This window comes from Lathamus discolor, chromosome 3 (genome assembly GCF_037157495.1).
Source record: "Lathamus discolor isolate bLatDis1 chromosome 3, bLatDis1.hap1, whole genome shotgun sequence".
In the NCBI taxonomy this organism is placed as follows: domain Eukaryota; kingdom Metazoa; phylum Chordata; class Aves; order Psittaciformes; family Psittacidae; genus Lathamus; species Lathamus discolor.
In genome coordinates, this window is record NC_088886.1 from 79,749,567 (window position 1) to 79,774,339 (window position 24,773).

Below are 24,773 nucleotides of genomic sequence, written 5' to 3' on the forward strand. Positions count from 1 at the left end.
CCTCCAGAAGACTTTCCAGCACAGCAAAACTACATCTAGAAGAGGAACGTCTATTTCCAGGATAATTTTATTCTCGTGAAAGACTCCACAGTGCCAGAAAGAAAACTGTCATTCCTTGGATGAGAGCAGAGACAGGCCTCTGGTTCCCAAGATAACTGAAATACCATATCAAGGTCCCTCATGTCAAACATGTCACTCCAAAGTGAACGACAAGCTGGTTTTCACATTAGCTATCCCAAGCATGCAAAGCCTTTCAGACTCACAATCCTACATGTGTGCACACTTGTACCCTCAAGCACCCAGACCACATCAAACAGCATGCTTAGCAGTATTACAGAAATACATATAATCTGTGTGTGTGAAGACCTGGATAAACACCTGGCTTTGCAGCTCCGCATGAATGGAAACAAGCCAAATTCAGCTAAACCGTCACCTTCTCCTAACCTATCTCATTCTGGTGGAAGTGGGTGGGGAACAATGTGCACAAGCAGCTCTTGGCACCAACAAGCAGTGAGAAGAAGCTGCAGCTGGCAGAGCATCGAGCAAAGCAGCTATGAGGATCAAGCCTAGAAGGCCATATCAGCAACCATGCACCAACAGTAGAAACAGAAGCAACTAAGTTTTGGGAAAGCAGATGTTGTTTCAACAGTCTCTCTGTGGAATGCGTGGGTATACTTTTTACTTACCAAAAAAACATGAATGCATGGAAGATATTCTGGGGACATCAAAGTTTTGCATGTATTTCATTTCTTAGGGTTCTATCCAAGAGCAAATGTAGGATTAGAGGATAAAAAGTAAAAAGAGAGAAAAAGAAATGTCTGGTTTGGCTTGCAAATACCACATTTGTTATGGGGAAGAATGCTGGAAGGGGGTTTTGCCTTTTTTTGTTTGAATATTTTGAAAAGTAACTAAACCAGAAGACCGAGATGAAAATGGAAATTTTACAGGAAGGATTTTGGTTTAGTAGAAAATCGTGACATGGTCTGGATGGTCCAACCCAATATCCCAGCTGCCCCAGGAAAACAAGCTGCTGAACACTGCCCACAGGCAGACCATATTTCCCAGGGAAACAGTGCATATGCAGTACTCAGTGGCAGGGAATCACTCATCACCAGCCAAGTATAACGCTGTTGATGCCCCCATGGTGAAATGTAGCATCATGTTCCCCCAAAGCATAGCTAGGGATTAGGGAGGCAGAGTGAACTAAACCCAGACTTCTAAGCCAAACAGCCACAGCTTTCACTTGGTTGCCAAATAGAAGCTACAATTATAGCAGCATTCAGTACGTAGCCATTTCAATCAACATACACTTCCTGGCTAGGAAAGATGCTAATTACTTTACCAGATCACAAAAAAAAGCCCCAAACCAAGTAACCTTCTACACTTCTGATTTGCTCCAAACTATTTCCTCTGAGATTGATTTTCTCTTAGAAAGTATGCATATACATCTCTAATTTTGCATAGTTTCTCCATGTGCTTTTCAATTCTGCCTTCCAAATAACCTCTCTTTGCAGATTCCAAAACCCCACTTTTAAAACTTTGGAAATCTGGGAAGCTTGCTGCAGAAATGGAGTTTTATTTCATTTCCCCATTCTACCTCTATGTGAACTATTCCAGTATTAATGCAGCTAACCAAAACGACCAACAAAGGACAAATAGCTGCCAAACAGTGACAGAGTTTCCTCTCACGTGAGAACCAAGCACTAAAGAAACACTAACATGGAAGTAATTAAAAACACCCTTAAAATAGTAATGTAAACACACAGTACAAATTGCCAGCTCACAGCACAGGGCGGGGGGGGGGCTGGGGGGGTAGGAATGCTGCCTTTTGATCTGTCTTCAGTGACATCTTAAGCATGTGGCACTTGTCTGCAGTCACTGTCCAGACATACACAAAACCTTCAGGATTTGTGTCGACTGGTATTTTTCTAATTACTCCAAAGAACAGCTTTGTTTGTTGCTCCTGACAAAGCAGCTGTTGAGGAAAAGCCTTCTTGGATGGACTTTTAGCATCTCAAACAGCATTCTGGGCAAGACCATCTGAGTTCAATGACTATTTCTATGAAGTACCCATCTGCAAAACACATATTCTTCATTCAGTATTGCACCTGACAGTTGAGAGCATCTCCCTAGCAACCATCACCACCACACTTGCAGCCAAAGGATATTTTTTATAACCTTCTACAGGAAATGCTATTTTGAAAAAACAAAGTGAAATACAGAGGAAATTTTAGGACTGTCATGTTCATCCAGGTTGGGGGTAGCGGTTTATTGCTTGGATGGCTTTGGTTTTTTCCTTTGGCTTTTTGAGACCATTGGTGAAAACAAATAAGGAAGAAACTCAAGGGAGACGATGCTTCAAAAAAGCACTTTTAGGAACTTCTTTGAAGAAAGCAACCAGGTACTGATCATCAAAGGGAAAGCTTAACATCAAGGTCATGTTTGATCAGATTCTCCATTTAAAACAGCAACTCTTTCCTTCCACTTGACAGCAAATGGAGTGGAGCTCCAGCTAACCAGATCTTCTCCAGTTTTTCTTCTGCAGCTTTGAACCAGACGGCTGGATCCCACTGCCTGCAAAAACTGCAGCGCCAAAACTACACCAGACAAACTGCTGGGGTTAACAATGAATAAACTGATGGCTTTATGTCAGAAAAAGCCGTGAAAAAAAGGAAGGTTGATTCAAAAGTCCAGGAAACACCTGGAAATCATCATTCTGCTTCTGCTTTATATTCTTACCACTTTCAGAGACCACAGATGGTAGTCAGGACTGGCAGAGTTCATTTCTAATAGTAAGGATTTAAGTTAAAATCAAAGGTGGGGGGCAGGGGAGAGCCCAACCTTATGCAAAAAGCCCAAGTGAAGAGTTTTTTTTTCCACTGCCAGACAGTTAACCACTACTTGTTTACAGCTGCTTACCATTGTTCTGGCTAGAATAAGTCAATTTGCAGAACAGTAATTCCTCTGTGGGCAAATCGTGGCCAAGATACTGCTTCCTTACTCTCACTGCTGAGACTTATAGAGAAGCTTTATTTCAACTATAGTCAAACGCTGAATAGCAGCTCCTGATCTGCAAAGACTCTTCATAAAAGGAAACTCTGCAGAGAGTAAAAACATGCAGTTTTCAGCTGTTTTCATTCATTTTCTCAGTAAGAGAGAAAACAATGTCCCTGCCTGACCTGCAGATTTGGAATAATTACCATACACTGAGAAAATTTAAAGTCACCTGCCTGAGATAATTATATTTCAAGAGAACTAATTAGGATTCCACTGAATCCCCACATCTCTAACTTAAATCATTCCTGTTCTGTTACATGTTAATTACTGAGAACATGATTAATACTGTCATTGCAACAGTTCATAAGCATGGTGATCACGTATCACAAGCACGCAACAAGCCAAGTCACATACCAAGGCGTTGACATCCTCGGTTTTGTAGATCAACATCCGTATCTCTTCTGGATCACCACTGAAAATCGCTTGGACCAGTGGCGGCTGGGAAAACAAAACAGAAGAAGCAGCGTTACAGGTTTGTTTGTTTTCTGTTTAAAAAGAGAGCATATTATCCCTGCTAACATTTACAAATGCTGCTCACTAACATTGTATGACCCCAGTAACACACCACCAAGCGTATCTCACCAGCAAGAACTATCAGTTTGCTTCAGGATAAACTGAAATCATGAGTATGTTTGCACATATAATGAGCGTGTATGTGCAGAAACAGGGATCCCCATTAGAATGGCAACTTTTGTCAACAACACGCAATTAGCCCAGATGTTCTCCTTGGCATGTAAGGGGGAAACTAATTACATCAGATATTGCTGCATGCTTGCTGTTGGCACAGATTAATGGTCATGCAATACACATTTAGAAATAGAACATTATGCAGATAATGAATTTCTGGGTAATTACTAAACATCTTGTATCTTTTTACTGAATAAATATGTAACGAGCGCAGTTAATTTTAACCACCCAAGAAGCGAAATAATTATCTTATTGTTTCAAGTCTGTTATTATGCTATTATGAATCAGAAAGCATAAATAAATAATCAGGCATACGGGAGAAACAATATGCCATGCTCATTCCTCTGGCAGTGCTGGCATCACTGCCCATCAGTGGGAGGGAGCACTGCATATGCTCAGCTGCTGTTACACGATCAGAGCTGGCAATTTCAAGTCCTTCTACCTGGGTTTGCTCTGGACAAACATCTGAGTTATTAACTGAGCTGGCAGAACCTAACCTACTGAATTACAAGAACTTGCTGCTGGAGACTCGGAAAAGAAGGGGACAAATTACAAAGATCCCTATCCCCTGAAGCATATAGTTGAAACAAGCAGTGGCCCCACTTCCACTGTCACCTGTCCTAAAAGCAGTGTGTGCCACCCTGAGCTTGCTGCCCACCTCCAGGTTGCCTCGTGGTCCTACCAGCAACAGAGAGTTTGTGGTGCCATGTAATTACCAGAGTCTAAAATAACTCTGCAAAACGGAAGCATGCAGGACTACTTCAGCACATAAGCCCACAACAGCTCCTAAGACTGCAGAATTTAACTAACTCATAAAAAGGTTATCTCAAAAATCATAAACAAGCTGGATGAACAGAGAAAATAACATTTTCACCCAACCACTGCAAAATTCATCATATTCAAATGTGGAAAATACATTTCTGAGTTGATGGTGTCTATTTTAAGACATATTAATCCCTTATGCCCTTCAGAAAGATTCACACTGGAATTTCATTCCTGCCACTCCTCTGCTGGAAAAAGGACTAAGGCAGCATCTTTTATCACAACTGTTTGCAGTCTTTTGTATTGTAGTGGAAGTTTGGAAAAGAAAGAAAACTAATTGCATTTCACTTGAACCATTTAGCGTGCTTCCTTCCCAGACAATGTCAGAACAGCCACAAGGTATTCCCCACCAGAGAAAGCAAACACCAAACCTCAAAGTCTGGTCCCTTCTTCCTCATCTGCCAAGCTCAAATCAGAATTCAGCTAAGAGTGAGACAGATTCATTTCTGCATTTTTCTCTACCAAAAGTAGTGGTCTGAAGAGACTCTTTAATCTTTTGCCCACTACTGAAAATGTCCTGTACTTAGTGCAAAGCTAACACTAACAGCTATAAAGAACCAGTGAATGTTTATGAAATCAGAATGCTCACATGGAAATATTTCCATTTCATGTACATTTATGACAATATTTAAATAACAAAGTAAACAGGAAAGCAGTGAACTCGATTTCAAGCTAAAGGGCAACACAACCCAGTGGCGCAGCAACAAATACCCCCACAGCAGCTCAGATTAGTCTCTGAACCCACTTGCAGGTACACCCAGCACTCAACAAAAGGTATCAGCCAGGCTCTAATGACACATAAGCTGAGATTTCAAATATAGTATCAGAACCAAGACAAACACTCAACAAACATCAAATCTGTTGAGTTTTGGTTGGTTGGTTGGTTTTTTTTAAGTTAAAATACCACTGGAGGCAATGCTTTTCTTTTAATAGGGAAAGAATAAAGTACTGCACATTGTTACATTAATACAAGAGGAAAGGCTACAATAAGAGTGTTTGACCCTTCTTCCCCCTGCCAGAAATCTGGATCAGACACCAGGGTTTACAGGAAATGCTTGACCTTTTTAATTAGCATCAGCTACTTAACACAGAAAGTAGACTGAGAATAACACCTTTAAACCTGGAATGTATATGAGATCCCCATCTCAATTTTTGTCCACCACCACATATCCACATGCAGTTCCTTATATCAGAACCCAGTATTTACTTAACTGAAACAGCTTATAAGCTTCAGACTGCTGATACACATAACATCTGCTGACAGGAGAGAGCTGCCATGTACCCATTTGCAAAGGCCTCAGTCCTTCAGCCCTTATTCCCATGAGATTATCACCTTTTATAAATTAATTACAATAGAGTCTATCACTGCTAATTGTAACAACAAGAGACAGAAATAACAGAAAAAGATCAGAGCCTGTGAACTGGAAAGAACAGCTAACACTGGTACAGTTTAATAACCATCCCGAGTCACTGCTGTGCAGCCTTCTCCAGTTGGGCGTTTTTCTCATTTACTATTTCATGATTTTACTTCATTTTCAAAGGTATTAGCTCTGAAGTGAGCAACACATTAAAGAATCTTTAGTACATACTAAGACATGTTTCCATGTAAGACTCACAGTCATCTATAATGACCTGTTTAGGAAAAATATGCCAGAAGTATATTGCAGCACTCTTGCTGCAACTGAGAATGTGCATCCGCATCCATCAGTACAATGGAAAAAGTACTGCTCCATTCAACAGCTGACAGTGATGAAATGGAACTTGTGCGGTTATGTACATGATGTTGCACGTCCAATGACCTGAACAGATTACTTTCTTCGTCTTCAGTGATAACCACATTCATGCATGAACTTTTCACAACGTCGTTTTTTTCCCCCTAAATTCCTGAAGGGCAGATAATGACACTTCCTAATTATCAAAGAAGGATGCAGAATATTTGGGGAAATCATTTCTAAAACCTATGACAACATCATCAATGGGTTATTTCGTTAACAGAAATACTTTGTTTTAAAATTCTTCACATTCAGATGTTGTTAAACACTCCGAATAAAAGAATAATAAGAACAAACAAAAAGCAAGCACAGAGCAGGATGACCATGAGCCAGCAATGTGCTCTTGTGGCCAAGAAGGCAAATGGCATCTTAGGGTGCATTAGAAAGGGAGTGGTTAGTAGGTCAAGAGAGGTTCTCCTCCCCCTCTACTCAGCCTTGGTGAGGCCGCATCTGGAATATTGCGTCCAGTTCTGGGCCCCTCTGTTCAAGAAGGACAGGGAATTGCTTGAAGGAGTCCAGCGCAGAGCCACAAAGATGATTAAGGGAGTGGAACATCTCCCTTATGAGGAGAGGCTGAGGGAGCTGGGTCTCTTTAGCTTGCAAAAGAGGAGACTGAGGGGTGACCTCATCAATGTTTACAAATATGTGAAGGGTAGGTGTCAGGATGATGGAGCTAGGCTTTTTTCAGTGATATCCAGTGATAGGACAAGGGGCAATGGGTGTAAACTGGAACATAGGAAGTTCCACGTTAACATCAGGAAGAACTTCTTTACTGTAAGAGTGACAGAGCACTGGAACAGGCTGCCCAGGGGGGTTGTGGAGTCTCCTACACTGGAGATATTCAAGGCCCGCCTGGACAAGTTCCTGTGTGATGTACTGTAGGTTACCCTGCTCTTGCAGGGGGGTTGGACTAGATGATCTTTTTAGGTCCCTTCCAACCCTTGGGATTCTGTGATTCTGTGATTCTGTGAAGCAAGGTGCAGGTTTTGGAACGATGAACACCCATTTCATCAGCCCAGCTCTACAGAGTTTCCAAATTCTTACAGAGAGTTTCAGCTGGAAAATATACACCAGCAGCTAAAAAAACCCTTTCCATATTACTTTTACTACAGAGTTACTATTACAAGTAATGTAATGCAAGTTTTGTTAGAGTGTTCTTTACTCTGTGCTGCGAGTAGCCTTATTGTAAAAGTATCTGCAGACACGTAGGCACCTATCCCTATCTCCCTATCTTTACTGCATATGGACACTCACAAGCTGGACTTAAACCCACCAGGTAAAATTAAGGTAAAATTAGCTTATTGACCTGAAAGCACAATGATTTTTTTTCAGCAACAGAGAGCTTAAACCCCCATGGAAGAATGTCTTGTGGAGCCAACAACCCACACTGGCAGAAAACAACCTGGCCTTGTGACATTCCCCTCCATGGATCTGACAGCAAAGAGGAAAGCGAGGTCTATCATCCAGCAGCACTGGCAGGTCTCTGAACCCCAGAAGAGATGCAGTATTTAAGTGGACTGTCTCAAGTACCATTTTAATTACTATGTCTGAAGTGGGTGCTGAAGCTCCCTGCTAATCAGTCAGAATTTTTGTCAAGTAAGTGTGACATACATGAATTATTTTGTCTTGATTTTAAATGTCCTGACTCACTACAAAGAACTTAATTAAGTCAGATTTTCATTTGACAGGAGCTGAAGTCAGATAGGGTAAGAATGATCAGTTTCTATGCTGATTTAATATAATATACCATCATTCGGTCTTGTGAGTGAAAAGAAGTTATGCATTGATCTTTTACTTGTTCTAATCGCATTACATGAAGTTACTGGACTAAACACTTGCATATGTCCGTGTACCCATTTCTTTTTAACCAGCAAGACAATATAACAAGACATAAAATCATTTCAAAGTGGTATTGATTGTGTCAGTGTTTTGCCAAACACCTCCATCTTTTTCTGCAAGTGCTTCCATTAATCAAGATTACAAGGCTGTTTGCAATGTCACAGCACATACATCTATTTCCTTCCACTGGTCACAGCACAAAGACTACTCCTCTTCTAGTTTTAATTTAGAACTTTGTCCCTCTGAGCACACAACACATGAATGTCTCAAACGCTGTTTTAACTTAAAAGTCTATATGAGTGAAGAGTCATTAACAGGATTTCTCTTAATTCTTAAGAGCACATTTCCCTGGTGCTTAGTATTTATACAGTTCCGTGCACAGAAATTACTCAACACTAACCACTTTTTAACAAGCTTTGCAGTCTACTTCACTTGCATCAGGGGTTAGCCTTTTACTATGTTTTAAGAGCTGATTGCTGAGTAAATACAAAGAGAATTTTGCTCTCAATTTATCATCATTTCAAAGATCGCACTTCTTACTGCAATTTCTATATAGTGGTTTTTGACAGCAAAGTACTTTCACAGAGCTGGTATTTGGAGAAGAACATCCTTGGGTGGTTGCTAAGGGATGTTTCACAGCAATTAGATTTTTATTGAGCAAATCCTAAGGAATACTTGTTCAAGCTGCTGAAAGGCCAGTGAAGAGAATCAAATCCATAAATAGAGTGATCCTCTGGAAGCATTACGGCAAACTGACAGCACTGTTAAGTGAGTTAATATTCTTACTTAAATAACCTGGACACTTCAGCATTTCAAATAGTGCAGGAGAAAAGTTTTTAAATTGATTTAATTTTCATGTCCTTCCATTTTTTTCGCAGACTATCCCGATTATTTGTAAGGATTGCACATGAAGCAATGCAGAAAGGACATGTATGCCCAAACATTACTATTTATTTCAATTTGTTCCACTGCATTTCCATGCCCAAGGACTTACATGACACACAGAGGTATTCAACAAACCACCAATCAACAGTCCTGAAAGCAAGAAAACCTTTGGGTAAATGTCCCTTTCAAACTTTGAGAGATTTTTGTGCTGTTTTTAAGCTCCCATTTAAAGGATGCTAAAGAACTGTGTTCTGACGCTTCCCCCATGCCAACGACTTTATAACTTGCCACCACACTGTGCTCTAAGTTGCTTAGAGGGATGTGCTAGGCATTTAAGTTTCACTGCAAGACGTGTTCGGTTTTCCTGTAACAGTTCCTCATTTCTCTCCATGTCATTTATAACAATCTCTTTCTATTCAGCTTCTCCAAAACCTCAGGCTGTGTTCATCCTTCAGACCATAAAAAGGACTTTAGCACTGATGGTGCATGGCACACAGGGAACATACTGCAGGAGCAGTGGGGAATCAATCACTGCTTCATTTGCTGTTATGCTCTGCTGAGATTCGGAAAAGATGTATATATAAACTGTAACTAGAGCATGTGTTTAGCTCCAAGAGCAACTTTTAAGCCAGATTTTTTAAAGAAAGAGGAGCTGGAGAGGGGGGTTTGCATTTGCCAGGACAACCCAGCATCTCCTGAACCTGCCCACAGCCTCAGTGCCTAAGAGCCTGTCCCTCCAATCTGTTGATTCTAGTGGTGAATGGCAAGTGCATCAAAACACAAAGAAATGCTCAGTGACCAAAGGTGAAAATACCCCAGTGCATGCCTATGGCTACCAGTCTGGTCTAACCCTAAGGCGCAGGTGCTAAACAGCACCAACAGCATCAGGGGAGGATGCTGTTGGTGCTGTTCAACTGATGTCTGCAATGTTCAGTGCGTTATAAACAATGCTGGGTTTGTATTCAGTGCTTTCTCCCCTCTACCCAAGATCAGTTAAATACTCAGTAATGCATAAGTGGCTCAGGATTTTAAGTAATTGCTCACAAATGTCTGAATAATTCATGTTATGTTAATGTGTTCTGTAGGAAGTTCCCACTTAAGCATGCACCCAAGCCTTCACAAATGAAGACCTGAATATTTCCAGAAATCCTTGGTGCAGAAACAGTTAGAATACGGCAATTCTAACATGATCATCAGATATTGCCATTGCCGATGGCATTAATAAAACCTTAGTTTAACCACTGGTATACATTGCTAGCTGGAAGCTACCCAACAGCTACAGAAATACAGCCGCTCCAACCTGACTCTGTTGGGCAGCTTGTGCAGACTGTGAAGCTGCCTGCAGTCTGGGAGGATGCCCACCCCTCTGGCTGAATTCTGGTATCCGGTACTGATCAGGGTGAGAGGCTGGAAATTCAGGCCTAACAAAACACTCTTCTGCATCTTGAGGATGGAAAAATCCAATCATCAGCTTTAGGCGATTTTCCAAACCTCCAAGCTCTCCTTCATTACAGCTATTGTACACATTAACAGAAGGGAAAAAAATAGCACCATCACTGGCAAAGGGTTGAAGTAGTAGCAGTAAAGATGTCTGAAACAAGACTGTCCCATGACAAGCTGAAAAACACCTTTCAACAAGGCTCTTGCTTTGAACATTGCTTATGCTGTTTGGAATAGGACAACCTGAACTGCTTAGAGCATGGCTCAACCGTGAAAAGGGAGCAGAGCCATCACAATGCATCCTGCATTACCTGCTTTTAAATTATTTCTCCTCCGCACCAGTTAGGCCTTTGCAATAACAGACTGGATTTAGAACTGGAAACCCAGGCTGAGCTCCCATGGGCTTTCGGCTCTCCGCTCCCAGTCAGCTGGACCTGCCTTTCACTTACACCCCACCCACAAACTCCATGTGTCTCCAGCCAGACAGAGAAGACAATAGATCTGATTCTATAATTGAACACAACCACAATTAATTATTTAGTAAGTGATGTGCAAACCAGAACATACCTCAGTTCACTTTCCCAAAAGCACACTGCTTCTGAAGCAATAAGAATAAACCTTCTTCACACCCCTGCCTCCCTGCCACCCCCTGCACCCTCCCGTTCTGGTCCTCCCTGTGCTCGGCTCTTCCGCCTTCTCCACTCGCCTTCTCCAAGAGATTTAAACCTTTGCTTCTCTCTTGGCTGCCCCATTCCTACGCTTCTGCAGCAGGGGCACTGGAGTTCTTAAGCGATGCACACCTCAACACCTCTAACTGCAAACACACACTATCAAATACACACTTGCATTTATTTCAAGCAAGTGACAAAGAAAACCTTAAGCAAAATTAAAACTATCTGGGGAAAAAGTATTGCAACATATTGAGACAGCTGAAACTTGAACACAACATTCATTTAGTCAAGCTTTCACGATACTTAAAAAGGAAAATAGTCAGGATTGACTCTCCTTGTGCAATGTGGATCAAGCCTGGTATTTCTGTTCGCACAATTTCTGATATGCCATTCTGGACGGTGCAAAACAAGCCTCTCGGCAGATCTATTTCTGGCTGTCAACTTGGCTCCAGATTTTGGCTCTCTCCCATTTTTCATTATGAAGCCTATCAACTGCCCCAAGAATTGCTTATGTTTCCAGGTGAAGTGAAGGTTACATCCTGCCATTCCTGGAATCCTGAAATACCTCTACACACCAAATGCACTGCGAGCAGCCTATGTTTTGTTAAACTTATCAGTTAAAGGCACTGAAATATCTCATGGGATGTTAAATTTAGATCACTTCTAAAAAGGAAAAGAGCTAAGCATGTTTAATTCAGCTTGGCCAGTGTCCTTTCCTTCATTCTCATTACTGGAGGCTGTCCATCAGGTCTTGATTTAAGTGGTGGGGCTCTTGATTTTGGCATTTGGGGGTGGGGGGATGTTTTTTTAAGTGCCTGCAGATCATATCAGAAAATTAGTTAATAAATCCTGTCTTGAAGTGACATTAATCAAGTGGAGACAAAGACCCGGCATGCTGCAGGCTAGTTAAAATAAGAAAGCATTTTCTAAAGGAGACAAAAATAAACATAGCAGCATAACATTTGTTATATTCACCAGCATTTGTTACCCCTTTTAGTGTCTGTCACAGACAGCACAATGAGATCTGTTGAAATATTTTCAGAGATTGAGGATAATCAATCTAATGGTATCCTGAATTTTTCCTGTCCTCTTCAATTTGTTTGTTCAAAGTTTCTTGTGTTTTTGTCTTGATACGAAGTGTGTGTTGCGCAATATCTCACAACAAAGATATCAATGACACCATTAAATACAGTGATGGGGTTGTAATGGCTCTACCAAAGAAAGGTCCAATTCTTTTTATACATTCCCAGCAGTGAGTGCTGCACTACTAATCCAGATGAATACTTCTTGTCACATCCGTATTTTGACTTCCAGAGCTTTTGCCATCCCCCTTCCCACCTCCCCCATAATCCATCTATCATCTAGGCAGAAGCAGGGAAGAAGGCCTGGCACCAAGGCCGTGTTTCTGAACAAGAGTACAGCAGTGAGTAAGATCTCTAGGGGCATGAATTCCAGCTGTGTAAATCAGTTTAAGTGAAGTCCCAAGTGAGAGGCACTGTGCCATATTACACCACCTGCTTTCAGAAGAGCCCTGTGCTTTCTCCCCACCAGAAGCACATCTGAGAGGTGGCCAGGCAGCATGAGGTTATGAACCTCCAGAGAAATAAAACAGCTGGCAGCAGAGCAGCAGCAACACCAGTGACTGGTCTGCTCCTTGCTAGAGTTTTAATAACAACACAGTTAGGGGAGAAGCTCACTTGAAAAACATCAACCCTACCAAAAGCTTCATTTCCTGCTTGCTTGTCTTCAAGCACACGAGCAATTCCTTTTTCAATCAATTGCATAGGTGTTGAATTCCACAACAACAAGAACAAAGATTATTAAAGCCAGTCCTGTGCACTGGGAGGATGCTCTGGGGAACAAACAGGTTCATGCTGGCTGCAGCTGCACACCTAAACTGCCCCTTCTCCTCTGTTCAGTGGCCCCACAGCCCCACATCCTCTGGAGACTGCTGACATCCTGGCCTTCACCCACTCTACCAGCAGCAATAGCAGCCAAGAAGAAGAATAAAAGAGAAAACAGGAGAGGAGCAGAAATGTTGTAAGTTTATCTTCCTTCGGTTTATCACTTATGAAACCATGACTTACCCCTCTCTTCCTTGCCAAGGCAAGCATGAGCAAGGACCTCTACACACACTGCCGCTGATTTAAGCAACCTTATCACATTGCTGCTTCAATACAGCAGCACAGTGAGACCTGCCTTTCTTCTGGCATCCTGGGCACTCAGTGGTACAGAATAATAGTCCATTGAATCTCTTTCTGCCCTGTAATTAAGTGCTATATCTGATACAGCCAGCATGCATTGATACTCATCAGACACAGATTAGGACTTCTGCTGGTTAACAGGCTCTGGTTTATATTAATGTACACACAAAGAAGGCAGCAATGAAACAGACAGTGCCCTGATAAATTGGCAGATACTTCTGAACTATGAGAGACTACAACGACATTGGAAGGCAGGTTCCAGTGCTCCAGCGCAGGTTACAACCACCTCAACACATTATACAAACAATTGGACTGCAGGAAGGTGAGGAGTATGGAGGAGAACACAGCATGTCTGTTAGCAAGAAATCCAGAGTCGTTACATGGCAGTTTCATATAAGAAAGAATTTGGGACTGCAGTTACTAACTGAACGTAACTGAACAATGTTATGAAAGAGGAAGAGACCTTAAAATAGCAATGCGGCTTGCAAAACACGCAGTAGTCTTTCCACACTGCTCAGAACTGCTTAGGCTGTGACTGGATTGAGGCATTTGGGGCATCACTTGACTTGGACACCAAACAGAGCTCTAAAACATGATTTACAGGCAAGATCCAAACAGATCAGAGCTTTGCAGCCTACACAGAAGAAAATTTAAAGGGAGCATGAGAAAAATATGCAATAAAGGCTTGTTACTGAAAGAAATCATTCACTTTCCACAGATACAGAAGACATACAGAGCTCAAACAGCAGCATGCAAGGAGGATGCATCTCTGCTCCATTAAAGGCAGCATAAACCAGGACATTGATTACCAATTCAGCTGAGTTACAGTGAACTGCAGAAGACGATAATTTTAAGAACAGAACTAGTCTACTGATCACTGAAAGGGATTCTTTTCACTTTTCAGGCTTTCGTAGGCAAGAGATTGAATGTACAAAAGCAAAACAGCCCAAACAAAATTCACATCACACTTACACAGACACAAGGCTTAATACAAATAAGCTACAGCAGACTGCACTTCCTCAAAAAACTGCATTTTCTAGTGTTTCAGGTGGATATTACACCATAAAAGGGACAATTACTTCAATAGTGCGGCACAAGGTGCTAGGGGAATTTATATATATATATATATAATTTCCAAAAGCTTCAGGGGAGTCTAGTGCCTTTGGGTAGAAACAGTAATGTGTGGCATGACCCCAGCAGAACTTTCAAGACCCTGTTTCATTCACTCATCAGAGGTTAATTACAGCTGTGGCTTTCTTCACTTGAGTTCACACACTGAGGGTCTGTTAAGGACAGATACATATTGTAGTCACTATCTCACATGTTCTTGAATCTCATCTTAGCGGTTATCTGCAACACTTCCAAGGTCTTGCTGTCATGGGTGTCTAAACCAAGCCCCAGACAACAGCAAACCTCTGGGGTCATGAAAGTGACATAAGGGAGGGAAAAGACATTTTGGGGACTTGAGCAAAATCATAACATCTGACTTGCTTGGTCATACCATTATATGGATGGTGGATTATATTATATGGTGGAATATATGGATTATATTATATGGTGGATCTTGCTCAGGCTCAAGTAACTTCCCCTTGCACTGCACTTCACACACAGCACCTCACCACCACCTGTCCCCTAAGCACTGCAGTGAAGCTCATTCCTCTGATGAACAAGTGCCACCCCAACAGCTTTCCTCCTGCCAGCTCCAGAATAAGCCAGAGATCTTCCAACTTCCTTTCTCATACATTGCCAGTGCCAAATACACCTTAAAAGACATTAACCACGTTTATGTTTCCTGATTTAAAGGGTCATGGAGCTCACAGTGCACTTGAAGAACACCATGGTTGGTTATTACTGTTTTCATAAAATAGTAAATCCTTTGCAGATTTTAGTCACTGGCATTCACCTTATGCAGAGCCAGTATAAAATTCAGATTAAAAACATTTAACTACTAAGGCTGATGACAGTGTTATTTCCATTACTAGCAGAGTAACTATGTGCGAACATGCAGATCAGTCCACAACAGCATTTCATCTCTTTCTTTACATTAGGCATGCTGCAGTTGGCATGGAGCTCAGCTCAACAACCAAAGCAGATGTTTCACCTCTATTTTGAATCTGGAACGGATTAGCAAAGTTAGCTTGATTCAACATATCCTGATAATAGCCTTGCACTCATCATCAACCAAACCACTGATGATGGGGAGGGGACAGAGGAGGGGAACTACCAAGCTTTGCTGGCAAATGTAATGTCAGGTAGCCAGGCCAAAGGAATGAAATGGAAATTTTAAAAGGTTTCAAATTTGGCTTCACTTCAGAAACCAGTTCAGCATCTTCCAAACACGTTGCATCTGACTGTGAAAAATCCAGCAGCTTCAAAATGACTTTGTACAGAGCCAAATTAAACCAAAAAAAGAGCCTGAGAGCTGTAATGAGCTATTACACTTGTTTTTCCAACAAGTTACCATCACAAGTTATGAACACCTTGGTCTGGATACCCTCTGGAAAGGCTGCAAGATGTCTCCAAGACTACTGTCACAATTCAGAGCCTCAGTGTGAGCCTTCCCTTCATCACACAGAATCCCATGCATTAAATACGTCTCCATATCTGAGAAAAATTCATCTTGAATGAGAAGAATCAAACAGAACTGTGAGCATATGCATTCATATCAGCTGAAAAAGCAGGATACAAATCTTCCTTCTTCTCAAGGAGCTTCCAGCCACAATCTCTTGCTGAAACTCCTCAGCACTGAGAAGAGAAGCTAGAAAGGGCCTCAGCGGCCCAAACCGCAACACAGCTAACTCATTATGTACACACAGTTATCCTCACTATCGCTTCCAGTTCCTACCATACAAGAGGTAATGTTTGCAGTCAGACACAGCCCAGCTATGTTAGAGACCCTCCCTCTGCCCATATCACATCTAGACACATTAATCCCCTCTGGCCTGGGATAACTGTTGTCCAAATGAAGCCTTCTTTTCTGGAGACAAAGGCTTGGCGTGGGGATGCTCAATCACAGAGTGACCTGTCTGGCATGGTCAAGACAAGCCCCACTCTTCCGAACATCAGGGGAGGACAAAGAATCATCCAGCAAAGAAAAGGGAACACAGGAGAGGGAAAGACTGCAGTCCACTTCAGATGCCTTTCTGCAACACAAAGCGCTCAGAGAAGCCAGAAGGGGAAAAAAGGTCACTTTTAAAAAAATCCTTTTTAAACCCAAACTGCAGGTACCATTCGTAATCCCATTTGTTATTTTGCTAGAGAAACCGTAGCCTGTTAAAGCTGCAAGTTAATTAGACTTGCATAGCTTAACACTTCAGCCTCTCATTGATTTTTCGTGAACCATTCCAATTCAAAAGCAATTAACTTAATACTTGGTGCTGTGTGATATACACCATGAGTCTGATGCCAAAAGGCATGCTTGCAGAAAGGAATACTTTAAAGCTTGATTAAAAAAAAAACATAAAATAGTGTTTGGGGTTTTTTTAACAGAAGGTTTATATGAAAAAAACCAACAAATCTGTATCTTCAGTCTCTACAGACTGCAGATCCTGATCTCCTTTCCAGTTCTTTGGTAAATATTCCTATATTAGTCTGGTCAAATTTAGCGTATTAGCAAATATGTGACCTCACTACAAAACAAAAAGCAACCCACCACCACTTAATCATCTAAGCATCTTGTTGCAACGGCAGTGGCAAAGTGCTTTACATTCATTTTTGCCTGTGCTGTTAAGCGGGGCATTATCCTCAACCTCTCACTAATGACAACGGCAGAAAGAGCTGGTGACAGCTTGATCAACTGTCTAATGAGATCAGGAAAGCTGAATTACAGTAACCTAGCTAAGTGATGAAACCAAACCAAAACAAAGGATTTCTCAATCTGGTCTGACGTTACTGTTCTTTTATGATTCCTTGGCCACCCATTCTGCCCACACCGCTACAGATACCTGTTTTACAAGCCCAGGAGTGCTGCATCCCAACTAGAAGGAAGTGCATCAGGAGGGCCAGGAGACCTCCTTGGATGGATAAGGAGCTGCTGAGGAAAATTCAAAGGAAAAAAGAGGCTTATAAAAAATGGAAGCAAGGACAGGCGGCCTGGGAAGAGTACAGGGATGTTGTCCGGGAAGCTAGGGACCAGGTTAGGAAGGCTAAGGCCCAGTTAGAATTAAACCTAGCCAGGGATGTTAAGGTAATAGGAAGGGATTCCACAGGTACGTAGCAAACAAAAAACAGACTAGGGACAACATAGGCCCCCTGAGGAAGCTCTCGGGAGAACTGGCTACACAGGATTTGGAGAAGGCTGAGGTTCTGAATGACTTCTTTGCCTCGGTCTTCACTGGCAAAGGCTCTGACTGCGCCACCCAGTTCTTAGAAGGTAGATGCAGGGACTGTGAGAATGAAGACCTTGGGCCCATTGTAGGAGAGGATCTGGTTCGAGACCATCTTCAAAATCTGAACGCGCACAAGTCCGTGGGACCTGATGGAATCCATCCGCAGGTCCTGAAGGAGCTGGCGAATGAAGTCACTAAGCCACTGGCCATCGTATTTGAAAAATCATGGCAGTCAGGTGAAGTTCCCGATGACTGGAAAAAGGGAAATATAACCCCCATTTTCAAGAAGGGGAAAATGGAAGACCCGGGGAATTACAGAGCAGTCAGTCTCACCTCTGTGCCTGGCAAAATCTTGGAGCACATTCTCCTGGAAGGCATGCTAAAGCACATGAAAAACAACAAGGTGCTTGGTGACAGCCAGCATGGCTTCACTAAGGGGAAATCCTCCCTGACCAATTTGGTGGCCTTCTATGATGGGGCTACAGAACTGATGGACAGGGGTAGAGCAGTTGATGTCACCTACCTGGACTTGTGCAAAGCGTTTGACACTGTCCCACACGACATCCTTCTCTCTAAAATGGAGAGATATCAATTTGATGGATGGACCACTCAGTGGATAAAGAACTGGCTGGACGGCCGCACACAAAGAGTTGTGGTCAATGGCTCAATGTCCGGCTGGAGACCGGTAACGAGTGGTGTCCCTCAGGGATCGGTGTTGGGACCGGTCTTGTTTAACATCTTCGTCGCTGACATGGACAGTGGGATTGAGTGCGCCCTCAGCAAGTTTGCCGATGACACCAAGCTGTGTGGTCTGGTTGAGGACCTCCGGCTGGAGGGAAGGGATGCCATCCAGAGGGACCTTGACACACTTGTGAGGTAGGCTGATGCCAACCTTATGAAGTTCAACCATGACAAGTGCAAGGTCCTACACCTGGGTCGGAGCAATCCCAGGCACAGCTACAGACTGGGCAAAGAAGAGATTCAGAGCGGCCCTGCAGAGAAGGACTTGGGGGTGTTGGTCGATGAGAAAATGAACATGAGCCGGCTGCAGTGTGCGCTCGCAGCCCAGAAAGCCAACCGTATCCTGGGCTGCATCAAAAGGAGCGTGACCAGCAGGTCGAAGGAGGTGATCCTGCCCCTCTACTCTGCTCTCGTGAGACCTCACCTGGAGTATTGTGTGCAGTTCTGGTGTCCTCAACATAAAAAGGACAGGGAACTGCTGGAACAAGTCCAGAGGAGGGCCACGAGGATGATCAGGGGACTGGAGCACCTCCCGTATGAAGACAGGCTGAGGAAGTTGGGGCTGTTCAGCCTGAAGAAGAGAAGGCTGCATGGAGACCTCATAGCAGCCTTCCAGTACCTGAAGGGGGCCTATAGGGGTGCTGGGGAGGGACTCTTTGTCAGGGACTATAGTGACAGGACAAGGGGTAACGGGTTAAAACTTAAACAGGGGAACTTTAGATTGGCTATAAGGAGGAAGTTCTTCCCTGATAAGGTGGTGAGGCACTGGAATGGGTTGCCCAGGGGGGTTGTGAGTGCTCCATCCCTGGTGGTGTTCAAGGCCAGGTTGGATGAAGCCTTGGGTGGGATGGTTTAGTGTGAGGTGTCCCTGCCCATGGCAGGGGGGTTGGAACTAGATGATCTTGAGGTCATTTCCAACCCTAACTATTCTATGATTCTATTGGAACATTTCCTTTTAAATGGAAGCTCTTCAAATCATGCCATCAGAGAAGACAATGTTTGAGGACAAGCACGGGGAACACAAATGAGCTGCCACTAGTTACCCCAGATGCCTTCTTTGTTAAGGGATCATCCTATTTGAAATGAACCCCCTATGTGAACTGAAGAAGAAGCAGGTGTTAACATTCCAAAAGTTTTTCCTTCTAAAAGTTCCTTCTTTCTAGAAGTTTTCCTTCTAAATGCCATGTAAACGTCACACCAGTGCCTGTGTAACAAAGTTAGTAATCATCCCCTTTTGTTTTGTTAGCTCTTTACAAGTGACTCAAGTAAAGCATCAGAAGCCAGTGAGATCTGGCAGCATTTATGCTAGGGTCAGACGTAGTTCTTCACTTGCTCAACTCTGTTTCAAGGAATTGGTTTGGTAAACCACTGTCCTGCTTTGCTGTCAGTTTGTCCATTCTCAGGCCACCCCGCCTCACTGATCTGCAGAACAAAGCATATCTCTCCGCACCTCATAGCCTTCTCTTAGTCCTTGTTAAAACTCTCACCTGCTTTTTGTGGTGATGACTGTAATTCAAGACCTGTATGTCTCCTCTGATGTCTTGTTTACACTGGTATACATAGCTTACCACTCACTGGCTGCACACCACTTCAGAAGAGTATGTAGGCAAGCACAGCCTTGCTGTGTCACGGACCTCAGATCTTCAGGATCGGACTATCAAAATGCATTGAAGGCCCACTTAACACTGTTTGCAGTTAAGTTGATGGCAAAAACTTTCAAACTACTCTAAGAGACTGAAAGCAATGCTTGGTGCTTTTAAAAACCCCACCCTCAACATATGAAGCTGCATGGCCTTTTGGAGGGGTGGCAAAGGTTTCAGAGGGGTGGGAAAGGTTGTGCCATCTCACCATCTTAATTCACCATGATTGCAAGGAGCTTAAAAAAAAGAAAAGAAAGGGAAGAAAAGAAGAAAAGGAAGCAGCCTCTTCCCAAAAGTCTGATGAACTGTTTTCACTAAGGATTTTGCTCTTGCAGCTACTGCACATAGGGTCCAGGTTCCTTTCTCCTCTGGGGAAAGATGAGTAGGACAGCAGTTTCTCCACACTATCTAAAAAGTCTCATCAACTAACTGAAACTACAGTGTAAAGGGGACTTGCCCAAGGGGAATTCAGTCCCAAAGCACTGAGCCAAAACAATGTTTGGCAGGGAGTTTAAAGCCATGTGAATATGGCAATGCTAGCAAAAAAGGTGGATGTACGCTTCCCCATCCCCATGAGATACCGCTACAGATGATTGCAGGCTGTTTAAACACAGACAGAATCTTGAGGCAATAACTAGAGAGAAAGGAGGGAAAACCAAATCTTCCTGGTGAGCACAAGCCACCCACAGCACCCTGCCCTCCTGCTTTGGACTGGCCAGCTCTGTGGGCTAGACATCAGATCTGACTGGACCAAAACTGGGACTGCACTGGTCCTGCTCCTCCAAGCCTCAGCAGGAAGGAGCTACCCTGCTACATGCTTTGAGTAAGGCAATCTGTCTTTTCAGTGGTCTTATTTACAACCAATTCAGACTTCTACCTTGTAAACTGGGCATCTTGTAAAACTTACAAGGTGAAATCCATACAGCCGTAAGCAGCTGAGTGAAACACAGGAAATCTCTCATCCCTTTCCATGCCTTAGCAGTATATAGACCACAGGGGCAGACTGCATGTTTCTGATGTATTCTAACTCCAGTCCACCTGCTCCCTGAAACCGTCTGGCTCGCAGAAGCATCTAATTATTTCTCACTTGAATTTTATTTAATTTTATTTCTGTCGCTACAAGAGGAAAAAAGAAAAAACCCAGCTCTGAGTCACATTAAATATTTGAGCAAATTTCTGCAAACCGAGAACAAGACATTTCTAATCTAGGTCATCTTATAAAGATATTGGTGTCACTGTGCTAAATGTCTGCTGCCTAAGAGAGAGCTGCCTCTAGCTGACTTGGTGCTCTGACACAGATTCTGAGAAAAGCCTCAGGAAATACTTTACGGAGGTTTCTGTGAAGACAGAAAGAGACAAATCACGTTTCTAAATGGCTGCACCCAACCCCAGCAGCCGGCTCTGTTTCAGATAATGGAAGTACCACAGAACACTTGCTCTTGTAGGAAGTAAGGACTGATAAATGTCAGTCTTTTTGCAGTTTTTCACTGGAGGGTTATCTGACTCCAGCTTTCATTCAATTTGCTGTATTAAGAGAGCAGAAGTTGGCCACAATGCACTCCAAGCTTGCTTAGCACTGTTTAACAGAGATAAGGGGGGAAGTAAACCACAGTTGGACGCCACTCGTCAGCCTCCAGCCACACTCGACACAGGCCGGATATGTGCAGTTATGCTCAATCCCAAACCAACATGCCCTTCGCTGTGCAAATCCTACATCTTCTCAATCAGCTATGTCTTTCTTATTGACCAAGTTCAGCAACTTTCTTTCTACCTCCTGACAATTAACATCAAACTGGTCCTTCCTGCTAAAATTCCCGGAGACTAGGATATCACATGAGAGGAAGAAGCCCAGGAAGCTATAATTTTGCAGGGAAGAATCACGACTGCCAAAGACAAATTAGCAACAAATACTGGAAAGCAAAGAGGAGGAAATACTCCCTCATTTACTACAAGCATGAGAGCTTTTAGATATTCAAACATACAGGCTCTCTGATGATGACCATCCACGTCCTCCACAGCTTCCCTCCTGGCTACAGTCTCAGAGATACAGACTCCACCTTTCCAAAACAAGGTCACACGGAAAAAATTCATCTTTCACATGTGATACAGCAGAGGTAACTGGATAGATAAAAGCCTGCAACAAGTCAGGGTTTTTTTAATTGCATATGGAGAATCAGATGTGTTTTTAATCAGGACAAAAGTAGAATACCCAGATTAAGGGCTACGTCTGAGAGCCACGTCCTGAAATGCAGAGTGTAAGGAAAGCTCACCATGTGCACAGGCTGTACTCCAACCTCTCTTGTTTACTGAATGCAGGCCCATTCATTATCAGTGCCACACGTGCCAGCAGCACCAGTGCACTGTGGCTCAGGGCAGACAGCAAGATGCTCTCCTGCTGTTACCATCAAACATGACTCAGTTTTCATGCCTTCCTGAAGAGCTCGTGCCTGTCATGAAGGTGAAGCAGTTTTCCTAGCATGAGTATAATGCACAGTGCTGTCCCCACAAGCCTTGACTGGAAATTCAGAAACAGCATAATGAAAAGGAGATTAAGAAATGTAAGTACTAAAGATTACATGGCTTTAAAACAAGAGCAAACCTTTAGAGTTATCCAGGATGGATTTAGGAAAGCTACAATGTTATCCAGCACCCAAAACGGTCACTTCAATTCAAACCACCACATAATACACTACTTAAAAAGTCTGTGCTTCTGAAAAGTCAACAATTATAATGATCTATATATATCTATGATTCTATACCCTGAATTAGAGTTTTCAGGTAATGCCTGAAGCTTGCCCAATGATGGTGATGTCTTTGCACTCCTCTGCCTGGAGTTTAAATTTTAGAGTCTCTAATTTTCGTTATTTTTTAAAAGAAAGTGGTAAGAAATTTCATTCTCACAGTCAGAAACCACTTCCACATTCAGTTCTCCTAATCATTTCTCACGAATATTGCCGCTCAAACAACATCATATGTGCAAAGTGTAATTAAGATGTTCTAGATAAATGAACAAATGACAAGTCTGTTTGCATGATGGGAGGTGAAAAAAGCCCACACCAAACAAGCTGGAGGTTCCTGAAGCCTACAGGGTGGGTAACGGCTGGTTTATAGCAAATCAGAATTGTGCTATCTAAAATTGATTAAAATGGACAGGTAAATGAAATGCATTTACAAACCTCCACTGACAACTACAATGAAATCTATAAATCAGAGGAAATGGACAGATTAATGCCTCTGCCATGCTGTTCTGCCAAAGCCATTGCAGGTGTCTCATGCAGACCATGTTTTATACACAGTGTGTGGTACAGCAGAGGTCCTGAGTACTTCCCCCTGAGCTGTCCATCCCCAAGGCTTGGCTCACTGAGGTACAACAAATACTGCTCTTATTTCCACTGCTCATTCTGGAAAGTGCCGGAAGTCATACTGAAGCTGGTAAAGATGTGTGCTATTGCCTCCAACCTAAACAAAGTACTCATCGCACATTGCGTGCGAGCTAGACAGCTAGTGTCAGAACTGCACATGGCCAAAAAATACATGTACTGGGTATGCCAAATTTGCAGGTTCTCTAAACACATCTCCTAGCATCAAAAATGACCCATGTCTGGTTTGTCCCTGGGCCTTCCCATCACAGACCTAGTGGCCAGAATGAGCGAGTGGGTTTGAATACCTCCTAGATACTGAAGGTCTCCCTTTTATTAGTTCAGCATCTCAGCAGAAACCACCAAACTGGGGCCTAGAGCCACCACACTTTGCAGCTGGAGACAGGGATACGTTTTCATCCTGGAATCCCAAAGCACTTCATAAGGGTGGACCACTGCTTCATAGACTAAGAAACAAGCACAGAGGAGCAAATGCAAAATTGTTATAGGGCTGATTCTCTTTTCAAGTATTTTCAGGTTTTATGCTTTCAACATTTGCAAAGCACTTAAAACATCTCTCCAGTAGCTTTTGCTGAGTGACAGCATTATTAAATTCCGTAAGTAAATTAGCATTTATAGAATTGGTGATAAGTTCTGCAAATGAACTCCCAGGCATCAGAACAAATGGAATTATGAGAAGCAAGAAAAGTTCTGTGCTCTCCTTTTCTTCCTGTTCCGTCCAAAAAAGGTATTTATGTGAACAGAGAACCAGACATTCGTAAGTCTGTACTGACATCACAGCACTGGGGTCACATCTGCACACCATTCATTCAAAAACCCAAATTTCAACGACCTTTAGGATTGCTTTCTGCCATGACTGTTCATTCTCACTCCCAGCCATCCGCTTTCTCCTGTGGAAGCAAGGGGTCAGGCTGTGAACGTCAGCCCTAGCCCCTTTCCAAGGAAGGTGACATAAAATCAAGTCAGGGCTTGATTTTGTCAAATGCCACCTAGCTCTGAATCTGGTTGCAAAGCCAAACATACTTACAACATTTAAAGGCCATCCATCAGAATATCAACTGGGGACAAAGATTTCCAGAGGGAAACAGTATGCAGTGACTGAAAACCACGTTCACATCAATGAGGCAGAACCCAGCACAGGAAGTTTCATAGGTTGGGCACTGCACACACAGTGGAGCAAGCAGATGAGGGACACGGAGAGCTCCAAGCTGCTCAGGCCTCTCATCCTCTACAGGCGCAGAGTATCCTGGTTACATCAGAGGAACTTGTGGGAGTCAAGAGAGCAGCTGCGCTACTCACAGCTAACC

General features: G+C 42.9%; 1 protein-coding gene across 10 annotated transcripts in view; it reads right to left on the reverse strand.

Annotated features, from left to right (window-relative positions):
- The window catches only part of ANKRD44 (ankyrin repeat domain 44), a 138,166-nt gene that overhangs the window by 71,340 nt on the left and 42,053 nt on the right, over positions 1 to 24,773 (reverse strand). For all 10 annotated transcript variants that reach the window (XR_010610642.1, XM_065669975.1, XM_065669971.1 and 7 more), the window contains exon 2: positions 3,412 to 3,495. Coding sequence is in view for 9 of the 10 variants with exons in the window: in XM_065669975.1 (XP_065526047.1) it covers positions 3,412 to 3,495 (84 nt within the window). In the remaining variant the exon portion in view is untranslated. The remainder of the gene's footprint in view (positions 1 to 3,411; positions 3,496 to 24,773) is intronic.